Source organism: Mastigoproctus giganteus, chromosome 9 (assembly GCF_048544385.1).
Source record: "Mastigoproctus giganteus isolate SK-2022 chromosome 9, ASM4854438v1, whole genome shotgun sequence".
Classification (NCBI taxonomy): Eukaryota; Metazoa; Arthropoda; class Arachnida; order Uropygi; family Thelyphonidae; genus Mastigoproctus; species Mastigoproctus giganteus.
In genome coordinates, this window is record NC_143583.1 from 40083406 (window position 1) to 40106644 (window position 23239).

At 36.3% G+C, this 23239-nt stretch overlaps 1 protein-coding gene across 1 annotated transcript in view; it reads right to left on the bottom strand.

The window, feature by feature from the left end:
* Positions 1-15182, bottom strand: part of LOC150080159 (kin of IRRE-like protein 3) — a 347514-nt gene extending 332332 nt beyond the window's left edge. The window contains exon 1 of the mRNA XM_090381111.1: positions 14789-15182. Within this exon, the coding sequence (XP_090237237.1) occupies positions 14789-14891 (103 nt within the window). The 5' untranslated portion in view covers positions 14892-15182. The remainder of the gene's footprint in view (positions 1-14788) is intronic.
* Positions 15183-23239: the final 8057 nt, after the last annotated feature.

A 23239-nucleotide genomic window follows, 5' to 3' on the forward strand; every position in this document is an offset into this window, starting at 1 on the left:
CCCGATTCGATCGTTGGCTGCGAGTTCCCCATCCTTGAAAAGATACGAAGAATTGTGCGTTCTAAAATGCCTCTTTGTTTACTACTGTTCCACTGATTTGCCATTCGAATACAGTCTTTCTGTTATCCTGTGCAAGTCTTGTCAACCTCCATGGGTCTCTCGTATCAATGACCTATTTCCGACTAGAGGATTTCCACTGGCTGGATGTTATTTGGCCAATCTCGGTACATCCGAGACACAATCATATGTGAAAGCTCCAGCAGGGTTTCATTTCCCGAGATACTCATACCGGAACGTCTGATGCCAGGTTAAAAATCATCAAGAGCAGTAGAAGCTCTCATACGGATTCGCTGTATTGCGCACTTGTATATGCACTATATACCAAAAGAAAATAGATAGCTGTACGTTTCAAAGAAACTTTTTTTTTTTTTTCTTCGCTGGTAAAATATATAATAATGTGTCCGCATCTTTGGCCGAAATATACATAGTGCTTGAATTTAAGATTAGTTTCGTTATTAACATCTTTCGATACGATGCATTACTTTTTTGGTTGGCGGTATTCGATGAGGACCGACAAGATCTAAGTAATACTCTTCTGAGCGTCCTCTAGTCTTTTTCCATCAATTTCTGCAGTCTATCCGAACGTTTCCTGTCTCTAGAAGCAGCAGCAGCAGCATCATGACGTTTTCATTCCTTGATTACATCAGCCTCCGTTGGTCCAGGGTGTTGCAGTTTTACGGCCGAACAGACTGATTGCTACTTTCATGTCTATTCTTGACACGTGTGAAACAGTTACGGTTAATTTTTTTCCCAAATCGTGGATAGCGTGTGCTGATACTTTCAGCAATATAGCGTATATCTTCTTTCTCGGATCCTTGAAAAGACAAAAATATAGTTGCTTATATTTGGAAGAAACAAATCTGTAATTATCTAATATGGTTCGGGTTCTATATGTTTGTTCTAGACAGCTGGGAAACATTCATTTGTTGGTTGCAACCAATCCAGTTTTGTTCGCTATTCTAGAAAATAAGGAACGATGCGCATAGAACAACCTCTCTCTTCTGAGTTGGGGCTTCTAAAGATATGCTGGATTTCCAAAGTAAAAATATAGTTTCCCATGATTTAAACATCTCTATGCTAATAGGAAAGTTCCCTAATACATATTTTTAGCTGAAATAAAATAAAGAAACAAACCAAATGACTTTTTAAATTTAAAAAAAAAGTATTACAAAATACGATGGTTGGTCAAAAATATCTTCTCGATTAATATTTTCACAAAAGTGTCGAAAATTAATATTTAAAAGCAACTGACGTAAAGTCCATGCTAACAGTACTTTAATTCTTATCCTAAAAACTGACTCTTAACATTTACCAGCAGTAGCACAGTTGCTATAATCATCATCCTTCCCCCCAACCACTACCATCACCCCCACCAGGACGAAAAGGCCCGAGTTAGACTGGATTTCGTCAATGACGGGATTTCGATCTCAGACGAGGATGGTAAAGTTATTTAGTACAGTACTAGAAAATCGAATTTTTCAAATTAAAATCACCATCCAGAAAAACAGGAAAACCGACCAGGAATCCATGAAATTTATGGACTTAATTACACATAGGCTGGATGAGGCTGTTCTCGGGCAACACTAACGTGAAATAAATAAAAATAACATTTACCGTAACACATTCTCAATTTTTTTTTCGATAAATCCACCTTATTAAAAAATATCACATTAAAAATATTAATCATTACTGCTGATCAATAAATTCGTTATATGCAACGCCTGAATTTTTAGTTTGGTTATTAGCAACATCTTTCATTAGAATGCATTACTTTATAAAAACTCTTGATATACAATATTTTCCATATAGAATTATTGATGAAAGCCTAATTCTGTGCCAGGGGTTCCCAAACTGGGGTTCGCGAAACAATCCTCTAGAACTTATCAAATTATTCGTTGTATGTATAGCAAATTGATGATTAATAAAGTCATTATATATTTAGGTAAAAATAAAAATAAAGTTCAGTTGTTTTAAACATAAAACTTTGAATTTTCTTTTCAGAAAATTCAGTGTTCATATATATATACTCACACACACACACACACACACACACACACACACACACACACACACAGATATATATATATTTATATAGGGAGGTCCGCGAACTTTTTTTCATTTTTGAAGGGGTCCGCAGATCTCAGTATTTTGGGACCACTGTTCTGTGCAATACTGGTAATCCAAGTAAGGTTCCAGTTTAATGATCAATTGTTAGTTTATTTTTAAAAAAGCCGCAATTAAAACAAACACCTTGACTTCGGTACTGTTTCGGACCAAGTTTTGCCCTACATGGTGACCATGTATCCCGATGTCACTGGACTCTTTTAACAAGACAACGCTCCTTGTCACAAGGCCCACATTGTGCAGAAATGGTTCGATGATAATGTCCTAGCATTTCATATGCTCCTCTGGTCGCCAGATTACTCCAGCATCAATCCTCGAACATTTCCAAGGTGCTTTGGAATGAAACATTCGCCAGTCCACACCAGTGCCTCGCTCCGTTGCCGAACTCTGGAACGTCCTTCTATTCAGCTGGTCCAAGATTCCTGAGAACACTTTCCATGGCCTCGTGGAGTCAATGCCAAGCTGGTTGCAAGCGGTTATCATGGCGAAGAGCCGCTCAACACGCTATTAGGTAGATGGTCATAATGTTTTGGTTATATATACATAACGGTTTTGAGATTATACCTATATTTGTCTTGAGATAACCTTTCTTCACGATAAATTCAGCGCCAAAGCAGAAAATTAAAGGCAGGAGATGTTAGCCTAACCTCGCTCCATCTAATTTTCGCTTGTCTCCATGTTTAAAAAAAAATTACCTATCAGGACAACTATTCGAAATAATTTTTCAACATCAACAAGCATGTTAGTATGTGTACTAAGTCCGGATATCGTTAATACTGGTATAGACTATTGTCTCTATCATATTGGTGATTTTAAGCTCTTTAATAAAGATTTTTCGCGAAAAACAGAGCTGGTAAGTTTACTTTTCGAATAATATGAGGTGTAACTTCGTGAATAATATTGTCACTTATTTAACAATAATCTTATTTTATAGGAAATTTTTGTCACGTTTCTTTTATTTCAAAGGATTATTACGTACACGTACCTGTTTTAAAACATTAAACTCCTATTTTGCAAGAATGTCACGAATTGTCTCTTATTCCCCTAATCCTCATTCGCAAATGATTTATAAATAATAAAAATTTAGAAACCTCTAAAGGACCCAGAGTCTTTGAATTTTCGATTGCTTCTCTGATTATTTTTATAAACGATAATTTAAAAAACCAAAGCTGGCCTCTTTAGTACCGATTAATGCAATTCTTCAACAGTTTTAACACATTGATTTTACTGTAGTTACCAACTTTTATAAATTCGTCAAAAAACACGATATTACCAATCATCCCCCCCCCCTCTATTTTTTAAACTTTAAAAGCTATATTACAAAGATATAATGAGTGCTTTTTCTTTTCTTTCTCTTTAATCTTCATTCGCGGTAGAGTGCTTTGTGAATAATGACATCCAAGCCCTTGCAAGAGAAAACAGGCGCTGACATCTGTTATTCCGGTTGTTTATTTAAGAAAGGAGCTGTTCAATTATTTAAATACTTTCGTTTGTATTTCGAAACTTCTTAATTTAAGCTCAATGTTCCATTAGTGGTGGTGCTTAGTAACTAAATATATTCTGTTTAAGTTCTCTCTAACCAAACAGAGATTCTCAATACGGAAAGCACCAGAAGATTGTTGCTTAGGAGAATCCGTCGAAAGATAAATATTTATTAACAAAATGGCATTGCTGGCAGGACTCATTAAAGGATATGGCAGGCAAGAATAGTACGAAATGAAAATTAGAGATTAATAGAATGCCAGAAGGGAAAAAAAAAAAGATAAACAGATGTAAGCAGGTCTTTCTCCTTCCACTCGAACATGACATCGGCTAAAAGAGATTGTTAGTGTTTTTCGCGTTTAAATAACCTTGCATTGTATCTATTAGAGCCGTTTGCCCCTATTTCAATAAACTTTGCTGGCCAGAAGGCAAAATAGACTTTTGTTTTGTTTAACTGAACGTGGAAACCTCAATGGAAATAGGATGGCCAAGTTTGTTATTTTATCAACAATACTGTCAAATTAAACGTTCCCCATTCGTTCAATTAGTTTAGGATCTGTCCCAAACTAACCTTCTGAGATTTAGATAGAGCGATCGTCTAAAATTTAGACAAGGTGTATTTCTCTTATTAATGATAATAAGGGAAAGACGCCTTGGGTAGCCGTTAGAGTTCTTAATTTGGAGACAAAAACAACTTTTAATATTCTAGAATTGAAGAAAATGTCTACTCCATCAGTTGTTGAAGATACAGTTTAGCCAGCATAAATCTCTCTCTAAGAATAGCAACCATTATTCAAATACCGTTCAATGAGAGTTGTTTAAATTTAGAAAACTCGAACAGCAGACTCTGCAGAAACAAATCACTTCAGGAACTATCCCAAGAGAGAAATTACTTCGAATATCTTTTCCGTCAAGTGATCTTGCTGGGTAAAAGAAAAAAATATATACATTGATTTTTTTTCTTTTTTATCGATCACACTTTCGGATATTTAAAATTTCTATAGAATTGTTCGTATAGGTTTTTCCTGGAATAAGAAAGGCATTCAAATATTCAAACAAATTTCTTAGTTTGGTTTAAGGAACTATTCATAAAAGACAATCGGAAAGATCAAATCACAAAGTCCGACTAAAAAAAAATCCATCAATCTCTAAGTACATAAATTACTAGGCCTTCTCTTACTTTTAATTTAATTATTTTCTGATAACCACATGTGGCATTTGAGAGTGAATCGTTTTAAGAAATATAATCACTGCCCAAAACATTAGAAACTTTATACAATATCTAGTAGGGACACCCTTTCGCCAAATTGCAGCCCATACACGTAGTGGTATGTATTCCACTAGGTGTCTGAGGGAGTGTAACTCCAGATATGAACATTCTTTTACCAGCATATTTGTCAGCTGATGCACCGTGGTCAGCAGAGAGCTGCGAAACCGAACTTCACTTTCTAATATATCCCAGAAACTTTTAATTGGATTCATATCTGATGATTTAGACGGTCAGGGTAGATCCCTGACCGTCTAAATACCCAGAACTCCCACCACACAGTTTGGTTGGAAATCGGTTTTCTTTTATTTGCCTAAATTATTGAATGCTTCAATCATTTTCGGCACACTGTACCATCTATTCTGACGCAAAATTCGCTTTAAATTCCTGCGGTCTCGTTCTTGGAGTCCCGACTTTCTCCATTCATTGTATACTTTTGAGATAGTTGCTTTCGGTACACCATCAAAATTGTAACGATTTTGATATTTATGCCAATTGATATAAAAAACATTTGCATTTATTAAATAAATTAATCGTAAATAATATTATGCTTAAATATAATAATAACTATAGCGCAATGTGCACTACCCAACCAGAAGGATTTGAACGCCATCACGTTTTCAAAAACACGATTTAAAATAAATTAACGAGTGTAAAAGGTCACCTGTTGCTCCAATGTCAGCATCGATGAGCATTCCTCCTTCAGCGAAGTCGACAGTTTATCCGTACAAGAAAAGCACTTATAAATAGTAATTAGATATTCAGGATGAGATCTCTAACATACATCGAAAAACAACTTGTCTTTTTCCCGAGAAACAAAATGATCGAAACATTTTTCAGAGTATAGCCTTACATTTCATTAGAGTCAGTACGGAATTCAGGTATTAACAAAACAAGATTTGTTTTCATCGTGCAGTAAGAAGTCCACTTAATTAATTTCTCAGTAAAGCAAAGAATAAAATAATTGAATAAGAAACTGCTGTCATAAATATGAGGACAATTAATTAACTGACGACATCACAACTGAAGATAGAATATCTGAAGTTGTGGTCGTCGACAAATCCTCAAAGTATACGCGAAGCAACTGTGAAAAGATCTGTTTGTCCAAATGTGATGGATTGCATCACATCCAGCTGCCATAGACTAGGAAGGTTCAGATTTCTGTAATTACAATAAATTGGTAATTGAAAAGGACGTTTCTTTATATTTTGAGATCACTCTGAGAATGACGTCAATATGCATTTCTTGTCAGTAAATATCCTTGCTAAGAGTAAGAAATCTTACCTGTATGCAATAAAAAGCCACTTACATTGTCGGAGAACAAGGTTCTGGTTTTGCTGCTCACTCTAGTGATTCCAGAATATGATTAATGGTAGACGAAATTGCTTTTCCTTGAACACATTGAGAGAAAAATTGATGAAATGCTCAATAGGTGTGAAAAACAAAATATTATTTCATCACTGCAATCTTCCAGTTCTGTTAGTTGAACGAGGGCTTTGATATAATTTGAACTTTTGCTTTCTCTTGTCGTCTGTCAATAGGGGACATATTTAGGAACTACTGGAGTGCCCTCTATGAATGGAAAAATTAACCGGACAAGAAAGATTTCCCTCTCCAGCAGTAACTGAATTCTTGTCAACGTTATACACTCAATCCGCAAGTTTCCTTAATAATTAAGAAGCATTATCTATAGCATGTAGTCAAAATATTAAATATTATTATTAAATCAATTTATCGAACTCATATAATCCCAAGAACAACGACCGCAATTTATACAGACAGGTTTTTTTTTTTTAAATAAGCGATGGCGTTGTCATATTTTCGTTGTATAATAATTTTTATTATAAAAAAATGTTTTCATTAAGTTGATTGGGAATAATAAAGATCGAATATCTTAATTTTTCAATAAACAAATTTATTAAGACGCCTTTTTCTTTTTCTAAGCTATTGATTTTAACTAAGCGTAAGAAACACGATGAGCCTGTAGGAGAAGTGTACTTGTTTTGATCTTTCCTCTAGTACATCCTTGGCTTAGAACAGTCAGATATAATGAATAGAAATAAGATCGGATTTCGGAAGCTTAAGTGCAAGATAAATTAATAAAACAGCTTGATACTATGTTTTTGTTTACCATTTGCATTTCAAGTAGTAGATATATATAGGGAAATTAAAGGAATTTAGAATTAAATTGGATTTTTAAATCTAATTTAATTCTAAATTGGCTACTTTCACTTTACTTTCAGTAGTCTGTATGATTTTCTAAAAATACAATGTGGGGCCCCGAGTCGAACCCTTCCTAGGATAATTATTAATGCATGCATATAACGGAGTTAGTGTGGTTATACTGCTGACTGGCTGACTGTAAACTATTATTAGTTTGTGTTTCCATCCTCTCGCAGGTAGGGATTCAGCTTTCTTTTCTTTTAATTTCCACAAGCTCGCCATCAACTGTCAATGGTGAAAACGTATTCCAATAATTGACAACTCGCTTCCTGAAAGGAAAACTTCCCATTGATTTAGTTTAGCCTATAATTATTCTGCTTAGTTTGAATTCAAGGCATTCGTTGTAGCGTCATTTAATAAACTGAAAAATTTACCTTCCTTTCATTTTACTATCCCTTCTCAGAAAAGTCAATTAGATCCCTTCGAATATGTGATTTGCACCGAATTGTAACCTGGGCATCCAGTTACAAAGTGATACGGCCAGTGTATTTGGAATCTCTCTTCTGGACGCCCATTAAATCATCTCTCCAGATGTGCTGCCCAACTTTGGGTCTTTTCAAGAAGTTCGGTGTCTTTTAAGTTGTCTTTATAATTGGCACAATATTCCAAGTCCAGACTCACAATTGCCTTAAATAGTAGGACTGCGACCTCTCTATCTCTACTAGCAATTGTTCTAAAAATCATCGAGAGGACACCATACACCTCACCAAACTGCACAGAAAACTTCAAAACTGCCTGGACTGTAAGCCTTTCCAAGTGTATAAGTTATTTTTTGGGCTATTATTTCCCAAGTGTGATATAGTTTCCACTTTTCTGACCATCTTTAAAAGCGATCCAAGTCATCCTGAAGGAGCCCTGCTTGACTCTAATTATTAATCACACCCCCAGTCTTGACATCATCCGCAAATTTTGATATCACTCCATTTATCTCTTCAGCGATATCATTTAAGGAAATCAGATACAACAGTGGTCCGATCACTTTTAAAGCTTGTTCAATCTAAAGGATAAGCATTACTCACAACCACCCTGCATTCCGCCTTGGAATCTTACCAGTGATCCCAACATGTTCCAGCTTATAGAGTAACCTCTCATGAGGGACCATCAAATGCTTTGCTAAAATCCACATAATGTCAAAATTTCCTACAACCAGCTCATGAATAAGTATGCAAAAATACTCGTAGGTAGTCAAGTTACTTAAACATGATTTTCTCATTACAAAACCGCGCAGTGCCGTGTTCTCCTGAGAAAACTATTCCTACGTAGATAACCCTATACTGCATTCTCAATCTTCGCCCCTATAATTTTCCTTACTGAAGTCAGACTGACCGGTCTGTAGATAATCTACTCACTTCGTTCTTTAGACAACCTTTCAGAGGCTTCAGAAAAGATTCCCTTGGAATCTTTTCTGAAGCTCTCATAATTAGCCTTAATGGTCATATGCCATCAACCCCGGGAGTCTTAGCTGCCTTCTAGTAAACAATCAATCACCGATGTCCAGCATCTGAGCATATTCTTGTACCACCCGAAAAGACAAGAAAAACTCCTACCCTAAAAGAGGATAGTAACAGATGATGAGTAATTAACCGACGAGAAATACATTATTCGAAAGCTTATACTTTCAATTTATTAATTTACACACACAATATTATTATTTTATATACTATATTGAATTATTATTATTGTAATAACGGAACGCAAAGTAATTATTTTCCTCACATCATTAATATAACGTGTCGCCGAGTAGCTGTCGTACTAAACCGCCACACCTCCATTATACCTTTGGACGAGTTCTAAATCTGCAGTTTATCCACGCGAATCAATCTGGAAGGTGTTTCCTCTCTGCCTGCCTACGGCTGAGGATAGATTAAAGTAGTATTCTTACTTTATCTGTGTGCTTTCACAGCTTTTCGCCACAGAAAAATTCGAGTATTTTTCTGACTTTCCGAAAACACACGTATTGAGCTCTTAATACACAAACTGCTAGATATGTTTTGTTTATTTGTAGTCGTGTTTTGAGTAATTGTAAATAGTTGGAATTGAGTGTAAAGGGTAGACTGCGTGAATGCGGATGACACTGAATAATTCTGAACCAAGGATAAAATCTGGAAAAGCGTAGAATACTTCAAAATGTTAGTCAATGCACTATAAAATACACTGAAGAGGATCATGTGTGGGAAATTTCCGAAGAAATACCTCATACATCGATCACCTATTATTTACCATAGAAAATTCAGGTTGATTCAAAATTCGCGCAACCCAATCAGTAGTTAAAATTTATTAAACTCTTTGGCTGAACTCCAGATTATGGGTACACCTTGTCACCGCGTTGCGGGCATGGTCAAAATCGAGACAGATTCAAGCAAAAGAAGTGTGGGTTTTTTAATAGACTTTCATTTTTGGCTAGTGAAAAAAGGTTAGTTAGTTTACGGCAGTAATTCAGGACGGATTCAAAAAGAAGTCCTTTTACTATCAAATTATGCAATCAAGAAATTATAAAAATGATTATTGGTAGTAAGTAATTACAATACATATTGACGTGGAACTATGTGGACAATACTGTCCTCCACTTCCCCCCCCCTTCCCTCGCTAACATAAAAAAATTCATGGGTATAGAGTACTGGATATTAAGGTGGTTTAACCATGTTATTGGTCACCCTTTAAATCATTTCCAGATCTATAATGTATGCGAACTTTGGTTGCATCCCTCGGTATCGGTTGTTCATGGCAGAAATCTAAGTATCCTGTTTCAACTTCTCGCCGTTCCTCTTGGCTCCCCAAACATCCACAACCTTTTTGCGGACCACAGCTGTCCCGCGTCCTTCGCGATGACGTGTGGGTTCCCAGAAGAAGCTCGTTAGAGAATTCGGCCATGCTTAAAAGGCTTATTCCAGTTTGGAGGGTGCTAACACCCTCCAAACGTACAACACCTTGAGGATTGACCGCATAAGTTCTGTGATGAGAAAGCCTACAGAACACAGAAGGTACAGGTGTGATAGTTTCCAGATCATCTCCTTGAAGATGAAATCTGTGGTAAATTCCACTTTCCCTCTGCCGAGGAGAATATTAATCTGTGTTTTAATTATCATTTGTATGTGTCTATGTTTTTCGATATCTGTATGTGTTATTATTGTGCACGTATTGGCTGTTATATGATACCTACGATTGTCGTATTAATTTATGTACACCTAATATTTTAGTATGTTTGTAGTTTTATGTATGATTTTTATATTTATTGTCTTGTTTATAATGTACAAATGTATATTAGTATATAAATATATATACAAATGTATATAAATGTATAAAGCGGTTGCTTTATAAGCTGGAACAGGTTAGAATCATTGGGAAAATGCTTAGATGGATAGCAGGATGGCTTCAGGGCAGGAGGCAGAGGGTTGTGATAAATGGCTATTCCTCAGATTGGGTTGATGTAAGAAGTGGGGTTCCCCAAGGATCAGTATTAGGACCACTGTTGTTTTTAATTTTCATAAACGACATCGATGAAGGGATAGAGGGCGTGATGTCTAAATTTTCAGATGATGTTAAAATTGGTAGAGTAGTTAATGATCACTGTCAAGCTTAGCTTTTTCAGAGAGACCTAGATAGACTTCAGGAATGGTCAGAAAAATGGCAGCTATGCTTTAATCCAACAAAGTGTAAGGTATTACACCTGGGAAACAGTAATCCCAAAATAACTTATTCACTTGGTGGAGTTCAACTAAACCCAGTACTGGAGGAAAGGGACTTGGGTGTTACGATACGGTCAGACATGAAATTCTCTGAGCATTGTAAACAGATTGCAAGGAAGGCCCATGGTGTCCTATCGATGATCTATCGAACTTTTGCAAGTAGAGATAGGGACGTGATAAACCCATTATATAAGGCTTATGTTAGACCACACTTGGAATACTGTGTTCAAGTATGGAGACCGCACCTAAAGAAAGACATCGAGCTTCTTGAAAGGGTGCAAAGACGAGTAACTGGCCTGGTGAGATCGGCAAAAGGGTGTCCATATGAAGAAAGACTTCGAATATGTGGGTTGCAGAGTTTGGAAACTGGATACCTTAGAGTAGATTTGATTGAGGTGTTTAAGGCTCTGAGAGGCATCAGTAAAATGAATGAGGACGGAATTTTCAAGGTTATAAATGATGCTAGAACTAGGGGACATAAATTCAAGTTACGGGGGAAGATGTTTAGATTGGACTGCAGGAAGTTTTATTTTAGCCAGCGAGGTTTAAATTACTGGAATAAGTTGCCTACATGGGTGGTAGAGGCTGACAGTTTGGGGAAATTCAAAGGTCATCTGTATAGTACCTTCGGGTCAGGGAATCGCATAGGATGATTGGTTTAATTTCCTTTTCTTTTACTAATTATTATTATTTATTTATTTTATTATTTTTTTATCATTGTTTTATTCGTTTTTTTTTTTTTTTTTTTTTTTTGCTGGTGCAGCATAAGCCATAGGCTTTCTTGCACCATGCGGCTATTACTAATACTAATACTAATATAGGCACCCCCTAGCTGACGGCTGTTCAGGGATAAAATAAACCGCATTAAACTGATCTAACAATAATAATATTGAAATGCCCACTTTCGTCTTGAATACTCTCATGGACTCTTTCATCATATTCGATGACACTTTTTGCAATGTTTGAAGGTCTGTATCCTCAATTTCATTCTGTATAATGACTTTCAGTTCCTCCTATGTGGGGATTATTTTTATACACTTTGTCTTTCAAACAAACCCTAAAAATAATAATCTGGCAATGTTTAATCTGGATGAAATTTCTGGGAATCTTGGGGGAAGCGCAAATTTTTAGAAATAAGGCAATCATTGAAAGAGTCGCTCAGTATTGCCACTGTGTGGCAAGTCACCACGTTTTGTAAAACCAACGATAACATTAACTATTGTCGAGTAGCACGATAAACTGCATTAAATCCCGATACACATTTCGATCAACTGTATTCTCTAAGAAGAGACGTGAATCGGCAGCACACCACACCCCAATTGATGATGTAGCGTGCGTTTCGTGAAAAACATGAGGATTTTTATTTCGTATCCTGCTGTTCCGACTATTGGTGTGACCACTCAAGTGGAACCAAGCTTCATCACCTGAAGAAAATATTGTGCAAAATGTCAATTCTATTCGAATTAATAAAAGCAATAAAGGTGAGAAACAAGCAACAGTAATGCAATCTTTTGTTCTTTACCAAAATCTTTAAGTTCACGCATTACATGAATACGATAAGGATGGAGGCCTAACTTTTTAACGGCCCTTTGTAATTATACTTGAATGAGACATACCAGTTTGCGATGAAGTCTTTTCAGTGATTTTGGAGGGATGGAAGACGAAAGCAATAAACGTTGATTAACATCTTCAAGTTTTTTCTTCGTTTAGCAAAAGGACACTCTAAGTATAAATTAGTCACGATCATAACACGCATCCAGTCCCCATCAGTATATCCTAACATTTTGACCAAGCTACGAAGGAAAAAAAAAGCAACAAAAGTCCTGCCATCCAAGGTAGGAAGCGAATCCGGTTTCTTTTCCATAAAGTGTAAAACAACAATCATAAGTGCTTCCGATTTTATAAATCCACCCAGTTTACATATCTGGTTGACGCTAATCTAAATAACCGCACTCTCTATTCTATCAGGCAATAAAATCTAGCTTCAGTAGCAAAGGGAAAGGAAAACTTGCACATATAAAAATGCCTCTAGAAATGCATTTACTTAAAATATACGAAATCCCTTTAAACACCCGTGATCTTGTCCTTTCCCATGTGTACGGCATCATTTTATCTTAGAAAAGTATAAAAACTGTTATCTTAATTATAAAGAAGTGTTTCTTAAAACTCCAGAGAAAAAGTTATTTTATAAAAACACATTAGCATCTTAATGGTAATTACTCTTGTTAAAGACGTCGAGAATACTTTACAATAATCCATATGTAATGAACAAAACGCTGTCTCAAATTAGCATAACTGGATGGGATGAAGTGATTGTGAAGAGTCATAATGTAATTAAGAAATCTATTGTCTGCATTTAAAAAAAAGGGGTAAAGGCGAACTGCTAGTTCTACTTTTTATCTGTTGTAAATTAGAATCCCTTGAACACAATTAAAACCAAAGTTGCAGTACCTTCTCTTATCAATTAAAACTGTATAGTTCATCTCGCAGTTAAGAGAATGTCTCCTCCTAGAATCCACCATCTGTTCATTCTTTTTTTTACCAAGTGAAGTTCACAATTTTTCTATTGTTCGTTGAATGTACTGATAAGTCCGACATCATTTTCTGTTTTTCTTTCGTCATGAAGACATATACGAGAGACACGGCAGAGATGTTCATCTAGAGTTCACTTACAATTCCAGAATCGACTGAAAAGTAAAATTCTCTTCAATTTATTGGAAAAGTAACAATCCCAAACTGGCCATTACAGCGAGATGTATAACTCTGGCATGTCGCAACGAATACTGACGGTAGCTGGCTTAGCTATCGTGCTACACGGTCATCAGTCAACAATTTTTACTACCCCCTATGATACTTTAAGATATTGTTTTATTTTTGCTATATCTCTTGTACTCTATTGCGTTTGCTGTTCTTCGAATCACTCTCTTGTGTCAGTAATTCTCCCTCACACAAATTTACAACCATCCGCGAAGCATTTCCAACCAATATTGCAAATAGACGGTAATACATCATTGAATAATTCGTCTAAAGAGAAAAAAATTAACAGTTTTATAAGGATAGATGTGCAGATCCCAAGTACATCCAAAATGATCCCTAAAAAAATATTTATAAAGATTTATTTAGTCTAAACTAACAAGCTTTCGCCTCTTTGGATTCATTTAACAGTGTTTTCAAAGGTCAAATTCAATTTAAGAAGCAGCCAAACGCAATTAATTACAGAGATACGAATTTTCGTAACAGGTTTCATAAACAGAATACCAGTACCTGTTTAGTTAAACATATCCATTACCTGTTGCCAGGATACAATCTTATAATAATGTTAAATATATAAAAAATTTATAACCAACGATTATAGAGTTCCTTAAACAGCGCAATAGTTTTGTTTCTACTGATAAAGAATTAAATGGAAATAATGAATGAGACGGAAAGTGGTAATTGCCTGTTGCTAAATCTAAAGGGATTCCATTGATTTGGTTGAGCGATAACTCAATAGCTGTTATTGAAGTGGAAATCTAACCTAAGACACAACACGCGCAATTATAGCAATATAATAACTCTGAAAGTGTACGGATAATTGGTGAACGGTTAACAATACCATCTAAAAGACTATTAAAATTTTTCTGTTGTTCAATTTCTAAAAAAATAATGAAAATTATAAAAATAAATACAAAAATTAATTTAAAAATACAACAGTCACTTGTTAATTAATAAAAATTGCATCTATGGATGTATAAACTTCAATGACGATTATTTCCATCCCTTAATTCGAAATGGTAAGAATGGACAATGACTACCAATAATTACTCTGTTATTCGATTAATGCTCAAGGTTCTTACTTGGAATAAAACATTTTGACAAAACCATCACAGGATCGTGAGTTGGGTATTAATTAAATGCACGGAGTCATGCACAGAGGAGTAAAGGAGTAATAGGATATTGTACTTACCTGCAGTTTCTATAAAGCCAAACGCTAAATAAACTCGATAAACCATTAAAAAAACTATAGCCAATAGCGTACGAAGGACGCAAGGCTTTACTCGGGCGATCATTGTCGGTCTTTAGAAGCAACGAAGCCAACGTCTCTCTCTGTTGATTGTGAACGTACCCACACACACACAAGGAGACACAGGCGCCTGAATGAAAACAATTAGGCGAGATCTAGATGGAGGGAGCCCCAATAACAACAACAAATCGATTCTAACTACACAAATCCCAGCGGCGGTTCGAATACGTTGCGCTGTAGATATTCCATCTAGGATGCACTTGTTAAGAACAAACAGGGGTCCGCATAAAATGAAACACCATACACACGGCTACTCCGTATGTGCATTAGCGCTGCAAGTCCTCTTGCCTGCTGCCTTTGCTGCACAATTTCCTTGCGTCCTGGATTTCTTCAGTTCGAATGTTGACTGGAGCAGTCAGCGCCATCTAGTAGAAGTTGGTGTTACTATTGTAGATTATGCGCTTTTTTTTGTTTTTTTTTATTCGCGTTTCCTGTTTTAAAAGTGGATGCGCTTTGAAGGTTATCTTTATCGTTCAAGCATTGGCAAAAATCATAAAAACACTTCGCCCCTTCTTATCGCTTCTCATAGCCAATATAAAGCTCTTAGAAACTCGATAAAAGCCGGTTTACGATGCCAAGTGTTATCTTAACACCACTCATCGAACATGCTTCAAATCGATACGATTATGAATGGAATGTAGGCAAAGCGAATAATTCTTTAAACATTTTCTGTATTTTATGGAACAGAAGAGAGAGAAAGTCCTAAATATCCATTATATAAGGAGAGTGTGTGTGGAGGCTGGCTTTGCCATAAATACGCTCACTTATCTTCTGAAGGAATTTGAATGATAGACCAATTCAATTCTCGACTGAATTCAAATTGCTCGGTGCTCGAAAAATGAAAACAGTTCCGAGACAAAGAACAGTTTTCACAAGACCAGAAAGGAAACGATTGAACGAATTTGTTATTTTATTTTTCCTGATTTCTGCGTATATCACTATGATAGTCCAAGTCACTTTCCATTCTACCAGAATACGATCGTAAGGGACAGCAACTATTCGCAAAGAATTGGAAAAAATGTCTTTCGCTACTACTACAAGCTGTGACATTATGCCGACCTGTTCGATTCGGTTAGTTTTATTTCAGCAAAGATGATCCGGAAATATTCTAGACAATATTTATATACCTGCTGTTGAAATTTCGCCTACGATTTTTCCTACCTCAGTCTTCATCCTTTGAAAGATATTCACATCTTTCTTTGTTGTATTTCTGAGTTCTGCTCTATGATTTTGAACTATTTCCCTTGTGAGTTTTTGCATTATATTACCGTTATACTGTACATGTATCAATACAAGACATTGTAAAGTTTTGGCCGAACCAAAACTTTTAATTCGTTTTGGTGGATATTTACCACCACCAACAACGACAATGTTCCTAGTATATATTTAAGAGCCTGGTCGAGTTCAATGTTTAAGTTTTCCAATGATACAAAGGCAGAGGGTGGTTAGTCACACTAATCAGGGTCTGTTGCTTCAGTAAGTTCTAGATGAACTAGTCGGATAGACTGAAAAATAGCAATTGAGGTTTTACATTGGTAAATGGAGGGTACTCATGTGGGTGGCAGTAACCCCAGAATAACACACCAATTGGGTGGTGCTAAACTTACGGTACTGGAGAATGAAAATACGTAGGGGTCATTGTACAGTTAGACATAACGTTCTCAGAGTAATGCAAACAAGTTGCTAGGAGAGGTCATGGGTTCTGAATGTCATTAAATACAGGAATTTTCTCAGCAGGGACAAGGAAGTGATAATCCCATTGTATGAAACAATGGCTAAGTCATTGCTTCATACTTGTCGGAAGGTAAGTATGAAGGAAGGCACATCTTAGGAAGGAGGACGTAGATCCGTTGTGCCGTTACAGAGGAGAACAACAAGATTACTCTGGGACACAAAGGGTGCTCTTACCAGACACAAAAGTATGCTGGGTTCTGTAAACTGTGTCTAGAAACTAGGCACTAGCAAAAATATGATTAAAGTATTTCTCTTTAAATAGATTGGATAAAGTAACTGCTGATAGCATCCTTATTACTTCCCGGATGATACACGCATGGGATCATAGAATGAAAAAGGACAATTACCAGTGACGTATCCAGAAATTTTGTTTGATGGTTGTTGTTACTGTTGTAGTAGGGTTTTAGGAGCATCAGTGACTAAAGGCATATTGCTCCGTATATACTGTCTGTAAATTGTATGTGTTCTGATGTCGATTTTCTGTTTGCTGAACGAAAAACCCAAGTTTCCGGGAGAAAAAACCATGCTACCCTCGCCAGACACTGAGAAATTTAGCCACGTTGTGAAAAAGGCGCATTAAAATTCCTCCCGTCTTCGATGGGGCTCGAATTCAGGTCTTTTCCACCCGTTGTGGGGAGGACGGCTATCCTACCAACTGTGATACCCACGAGGGCTTGTTTGGCGGAGGCTTGTACCACATTAGTAACTTTTATAAGCATCAACAATTGAGAGAATAATTATATAATATAAACATAAATTGTCTTCGTCGTTGTTGATACTGACAGTCTGAAGAAATTCTCAAAGGTCAACTAGATCCATGAGGAGGGAAGCGTATAATTTGTATTTTCTTATCTACTTTTTTTGGCCTGTGCAGCAAAAGCCTGTGGCTTCCTTGCACTATATGGTTAATACTAATATTATCTCACTCAACCCTCCGTGGACGCTCCTACGAGAGTTGCAAAATAGATGTGCGAAAATTTGCATTCAGCCAGAAAGTAACTGATCATTGGTATAAATTTTCACTTAGTGCTGTCGATAGGGGTAGTCTGAATAAATCTAAAGAAGGACCAATCTTTTAAATGCAAATTATTAGAAAGAATCAGCAAATGAAGTGGGTAAAAATTTTTAGTTTTCTGTGTCATCACTTTGCCAATACTAAATACACCAGGGATATTGTAGTTTGTTCTTCGATCATCGTGGAATATTCTGATGCCACATCTGTTTCGTAGTGGACCTTTAAACATGCTAATCTCTCAGCCTGCAATGCTCATAAAAATACATGAGTAATAAAGTTTAACGCTGTGGTTAGATAGTTGTATAATCTGTATAATAATAAAACTACAGTATTATAAGAACTATAAAAGAATGCTAAAGACGTGAAATTAATTAACATGGTGTTGTCGCAGGCAATGTTTTCGAGCATGCTCAGTTATGCTCCGTTCACGACGTTGATTATTTTCAACATTTTTGTGACAAATTAAGTAACCTCAGAATGTTCACCATGTAGAAACATAATGATAAATCGACAAAAGAAACGCAAAAGACGTAAAGTTCATAGAGCCTTCACTGATAATATCACTAAAAATAAAAAATGTACTTATGAGTATTTTTTCCACTGACAAAATTAAAATCTAATCTAAAGAAACTATCTTCTCGCCTTAACCTTGCCAATTTCGAGCATCTTCAGAAACATAATCCCCCCCCCCACTAAGTGGCAGTATTCTACTGTATCTGTATCTCAGATTAATGCTTGAACTGAACAATGCGCTGAAAAACCCAGGGGAGAAGATGGATTTAAGCAATAATTTGAAAGAAAAACAGTAATGATGCTAAAGACCAAACTAAACGATTTACGACACTTGCAACTCTCTTGGACAGGTCCGAGATAGTCGAATAACGACACAAGAAATAAAACATCATAAAATTGATCCCAAGATAGCCACATAAAGGAAATCTCTTCGGGTTTGTAAAAACAAAGAGGAACTCTTAGATCTTTTCTGTTTTCAAGTTTTTAGAACCAGAAATTTTTCAAAATGCATAACCTTGAGAACTTACATCATCCTACTTAATACAACAAGAACAAGAAAAAGACAATAATGAAATATTCAACAAGGATAAAGGTTAGTGGCGGTCTGGGAAAGATTTTGAAGATGGGATAATAGAGTTTGGTGAAAAACATTCTGCACTCAAGAGATTAATGGATAGCAAAGAAAGGAGAATGCAAGAAGATGGAGAGTGCAGAGAAAGTGGGTGCCATGCATTGAATCATAAAGAAATCAAGAAGTGATAATAAAAAAAAGTGACAGAATTGACTCATCTGAAACACTGTTCTTCACTGAAAATTGAAAATTAACCAATATAAAAAATGGAATTAGGGTGGATTTCTAAAGAATGCGCAAGCGCACATACAATTTTGTGTACGCTTGCTCGTGGTTTTTAAATCTGGTTGAAAATTGGAATTTCTGGAAAAAAAAACCCTATGCACCCCTCACAAGAGACCGACTAACTCAGATACGGTGGAAAAAAAATCACGTAAAAGTTCCTGCTCTTTGCAAACGATGCTAATTTTTCCCTACTTGTAACAGTTTCAATTAGCATAGTTGTTTTCACTAAAAATAACTTATCTATTGATTGATGTACACTGAGTGTCCACTTTTGTTAGCTACCTAATAAAGCGTAGGCTCCCCTTTAGTCCCTGAATTCGTCGTAGCATGGACAATTAGCCACTAAACAATTCCAATAAAATAAAATTGGCAACGTTTCGGATTTCAATATAGAAATTCGTCTCTTCAGGCCTAGACTTTTTTTTTTTTTTTAAGTTTGGGAGGAATCCAAAAACTTGACTATGGAGAGACCTAACTGCCACTAGAGAGGCAAACTGCACCACACCGAGGAACTGTACCACAGTGAGAGTTCCGCACTGAGAATTTCTCAGTTTGATCATCCATGGAAAAGTTTTAGAACTCCCCCAGACCCAAAAATCTAGGCCTGAAGACAGATTTCGATATTTAAATCCGAAACGTAATTTTGGTTATTGGGATTGTTTAGGGTCTGATTGTACCAACTGTTCTTCGCATACTAATTAAAAATACCTCAAGTGGAAAAGTAGCTTTATTAAACTTTCTTACTTAGTAGTACTCCATGAAATATCCTTGAGTTTAATAATTTGATTATAACATCACATCGCAATTGTTAAAAAAAAACTAGATAAACATGTGATTTGAGAGTCGCATTTAAATATAATTGTTCTTTTAGGAAGCATGTGGAAGTCAATTAAGCAAGCTTACAGAATAATCGGATTTATAAACTTGTTCTTTTCATTGTCTCAGATTACTAAAACTGTTTTGCCTCTAATACTACTAAAGATCACTGTCTGCCCAGGGTCATATCTGGGATATATTCGGTTAAATATTCGAACCTTTCATTCTTGTTTATGAAATGTTTTTTCTCGTCAACTGGAAGGGATTATGGCCAAGAATCCTAGTCTTTTATCTTCTTAAATAATTTATATGACAAAAGAATTTGATGGGTTTATTCCTTACAAAGAATTTAAAATTGATATTCATTTTTGCGTCTCGCTTCTTAAATATATTGAATTACATTACGTTTTACATTTTATGGGACTGATCGTTTTCACAAAATAAAATTACATTATTCAATTTTTATTTCACTCTTCAATTGTATTAATATAGAAATACACTCATTGGCCAAAAAATTAGAAACATTTATTATTTATTTATTTTTTATTTATTTATTTTATTTTTTTTGCTCGAATTACAGCCCGTACATGTTGTGGCATGAATTCCACTACATGTCTGAAGGAGTCTAGCTCCAGATTTGTCCTTTTTTACTTCTGGATATTTGTCAGCTCCTGTATTGTGGTCGGTAGAGAACTGTAAAGCCGAACCGTCTTCTCCAGCATATCTTAGACATTCTCAATTGGATTCAGCTCTGAAGAATTAGGCGGCCAGAGTAGACGTTGAACATCTTGAAAATGATCCTCGAACCATTATCATGTACAATTTTGAACGGTTGATTTTTGCACGTTATTGTCTCGAAAGAATCCACCGCAATTCATTAAAAATGAAGCATTGCAGGGTGAAGTTGGTCAGATACGAGAGAAAGATATTTATTTGAGATAACACAACTTTCTAAATATGAGTGAATCCAGGCCGAAGCAGCAAAACATACCCATACCATGATACTCCCTCCAGCCGCTTGAGTGGTGGACGTGAAATTGTCTAGATGCATGGCTTCGTAAGGTTCACGCCACACTTTCATCCTACCACTGGCAAAAAAAAAAAGTAGAAATCGATACTCGTCAGTCAAAGCACATGATGTTTTTTCACTATCCACAGTCCAGTATAGTCTTGCCGTTGGCGGCATTAATCCAATCAAATCTTTCAAAAAAGATTCGACTGGAGCGGATTTTTTTACAGAAAGAAGTGCCTTTCATATAGGCTCGCGATTACCAAATCCCAGATTCTTCAACTCCCAAAACAAGTTAGACACAGAAAGACCTACAAATGGGTCCTTCTTTACCTAATTTGAATTTTTTTTTTCACTTATTCGCTGCTCACTGTACCTTTTATTCTGACGCACAATTCGCTTTAAATTCATGGGGTCTTCTTGAAGTACCGACTTTGTGCTGCATTTTTCCTTTTAGAACTGCATTCTTCCTTTGTCTTCCACTCATTATTCTTTTGAGATGGTTGCTTTCGATACACCAATGATTTCCTATGTTTTAGAAATTGTCGTTTCATCTAAACGTGCTCCAACACTAATATTTTTCTGAAAATGAGAAAGATGACCTGTCTTCCCGATAACCGGATCGACTAAAAAACGCCAGGAAAGCGTAGTATTTATCTGATACCAAGGAACTTGTAATCATAATCATACCATGTTTGCATAGGGTAAGTTTAATTATCTGTTGACGCCAATTGTAAAAGGTTTCTAGTTTTTTTTTGCTCAGTGATTGTATTATACTATACTGCCAAAAGTATATGGATACCTCTGGAATAGTAGAAATGGTCTGCTTACGTCTAGTGCAAATTCAGTGCACTAGACATAAGCTGGTCAAAAATACAATAGATGGGCCGAGGCGTTGAGTTCAGCAACTATCAGCAGGGACTCATCATATGATGTCACATTACCAATCTGTTCGTGCCATTGCGGCAAAACTGCAACACCCTACAGTGTTGCAGTTTTGGAAACGTCAGGGAACTACAATAGCAAGAAATGTTCGGGTAGACCACAAAAATTGTTTGAAAGAGAATGTGAGGGCTCTCAGCATAGTTAGGTTACGTTGTGTGTGTTAAGTATCAAAGCAACTAAATGTATGAGGAGTCGATTTTTGCGTCTGTAATTGCCTGTATCTTTCGGTCGGTTTGTTCTTTTCTGGACGAAAAACCGAGTTTCTGAGAGATAAAACCATTAAGCCATCGCTTGAGACCAACTAACTCAGCCATTTTGTAAACAAAAAAAAAAAAAACAGCTCATAAACATTCGTGACGTAATTGAAGGGACTCGAATTGAAGCCTGAGTCTTCGGCTGAAATCATCGCCCACTAGGTGTGGGAGGACGGTATTATTTTAATGGCTATGCTATCCACGAGAGCCAGAAGAGTGGTATGCAGATTCCATCGGTCCTCATCAGGTACGCTCAATCCCGAGTTCAGGGAAGCCATGAACTTGTAACAAGAAAGATACGTAGATAGCTGCACATCATCAGACTTTATGGAAGACATTTCCTGGAAGAATAAAAAAAGTTCTACCCTAGCCTGTGACGGACTAGTTCATTGTGAAAAAGGCACGTAAAAAGTCCTCCTAATAGTTGACGGGAATCAAACTTAGGTCTTTATTCTACCCAGTGTGCTACACGCAGAGCCTTTATAGAAGAAATGTAGCACACAAAACAAACATCACAGAAATTGGACTTGCCTGGTGCACAGCCCATAACTGGTCCGTGGAACATTGTAAGGATGTGTTATGAAATAAAGAATCACGATACAAACTTCCGATTTCCTGCCCAAAGAAAGTTAATTATCACAGAGTGACAATTCAACTGCGTAGTTCAGCTAAGATGCTGTCACCATCCGGGGTTGTTTCTCGTGGCTGGGATTGGACCATTGATCCTGAACAATGAATGCTGTTCAGGATCAATGGTCCAATTGATCCTGAACAATGAATGAATGCATTCTGGACAATTCTTCTCTTTCTTTCTGCGCTGTCGCGATGATATGGAAAAGGCCCTGTTTCAGCATGAACAGTGTACCACGTCAGAGTACACACCGTAGTGACTTGGTTTTGAGAAGATAGATATGCAAGACCTTAATTGGGCTGCTTACAACCCCAGCCTTTGCCCATAAAACACCTTCCGAACGAAATGGAACGTCGACTTCACCCAGACCAAAACAACCGCAATCTATAGCTGAATTAGCAGATTAGCAGTGGAAAATGATGCAAGAAAGCAAGCTTATACAGCATCAGCCAATAAAAAAAAGAGACACAACCCATTTCACCTATTCATTCCCTCCAATTGTTTAGTTCTTTCTTGAATTTATTTAAGCTATCAACTTCCACAACAACAGATGGAAGTATG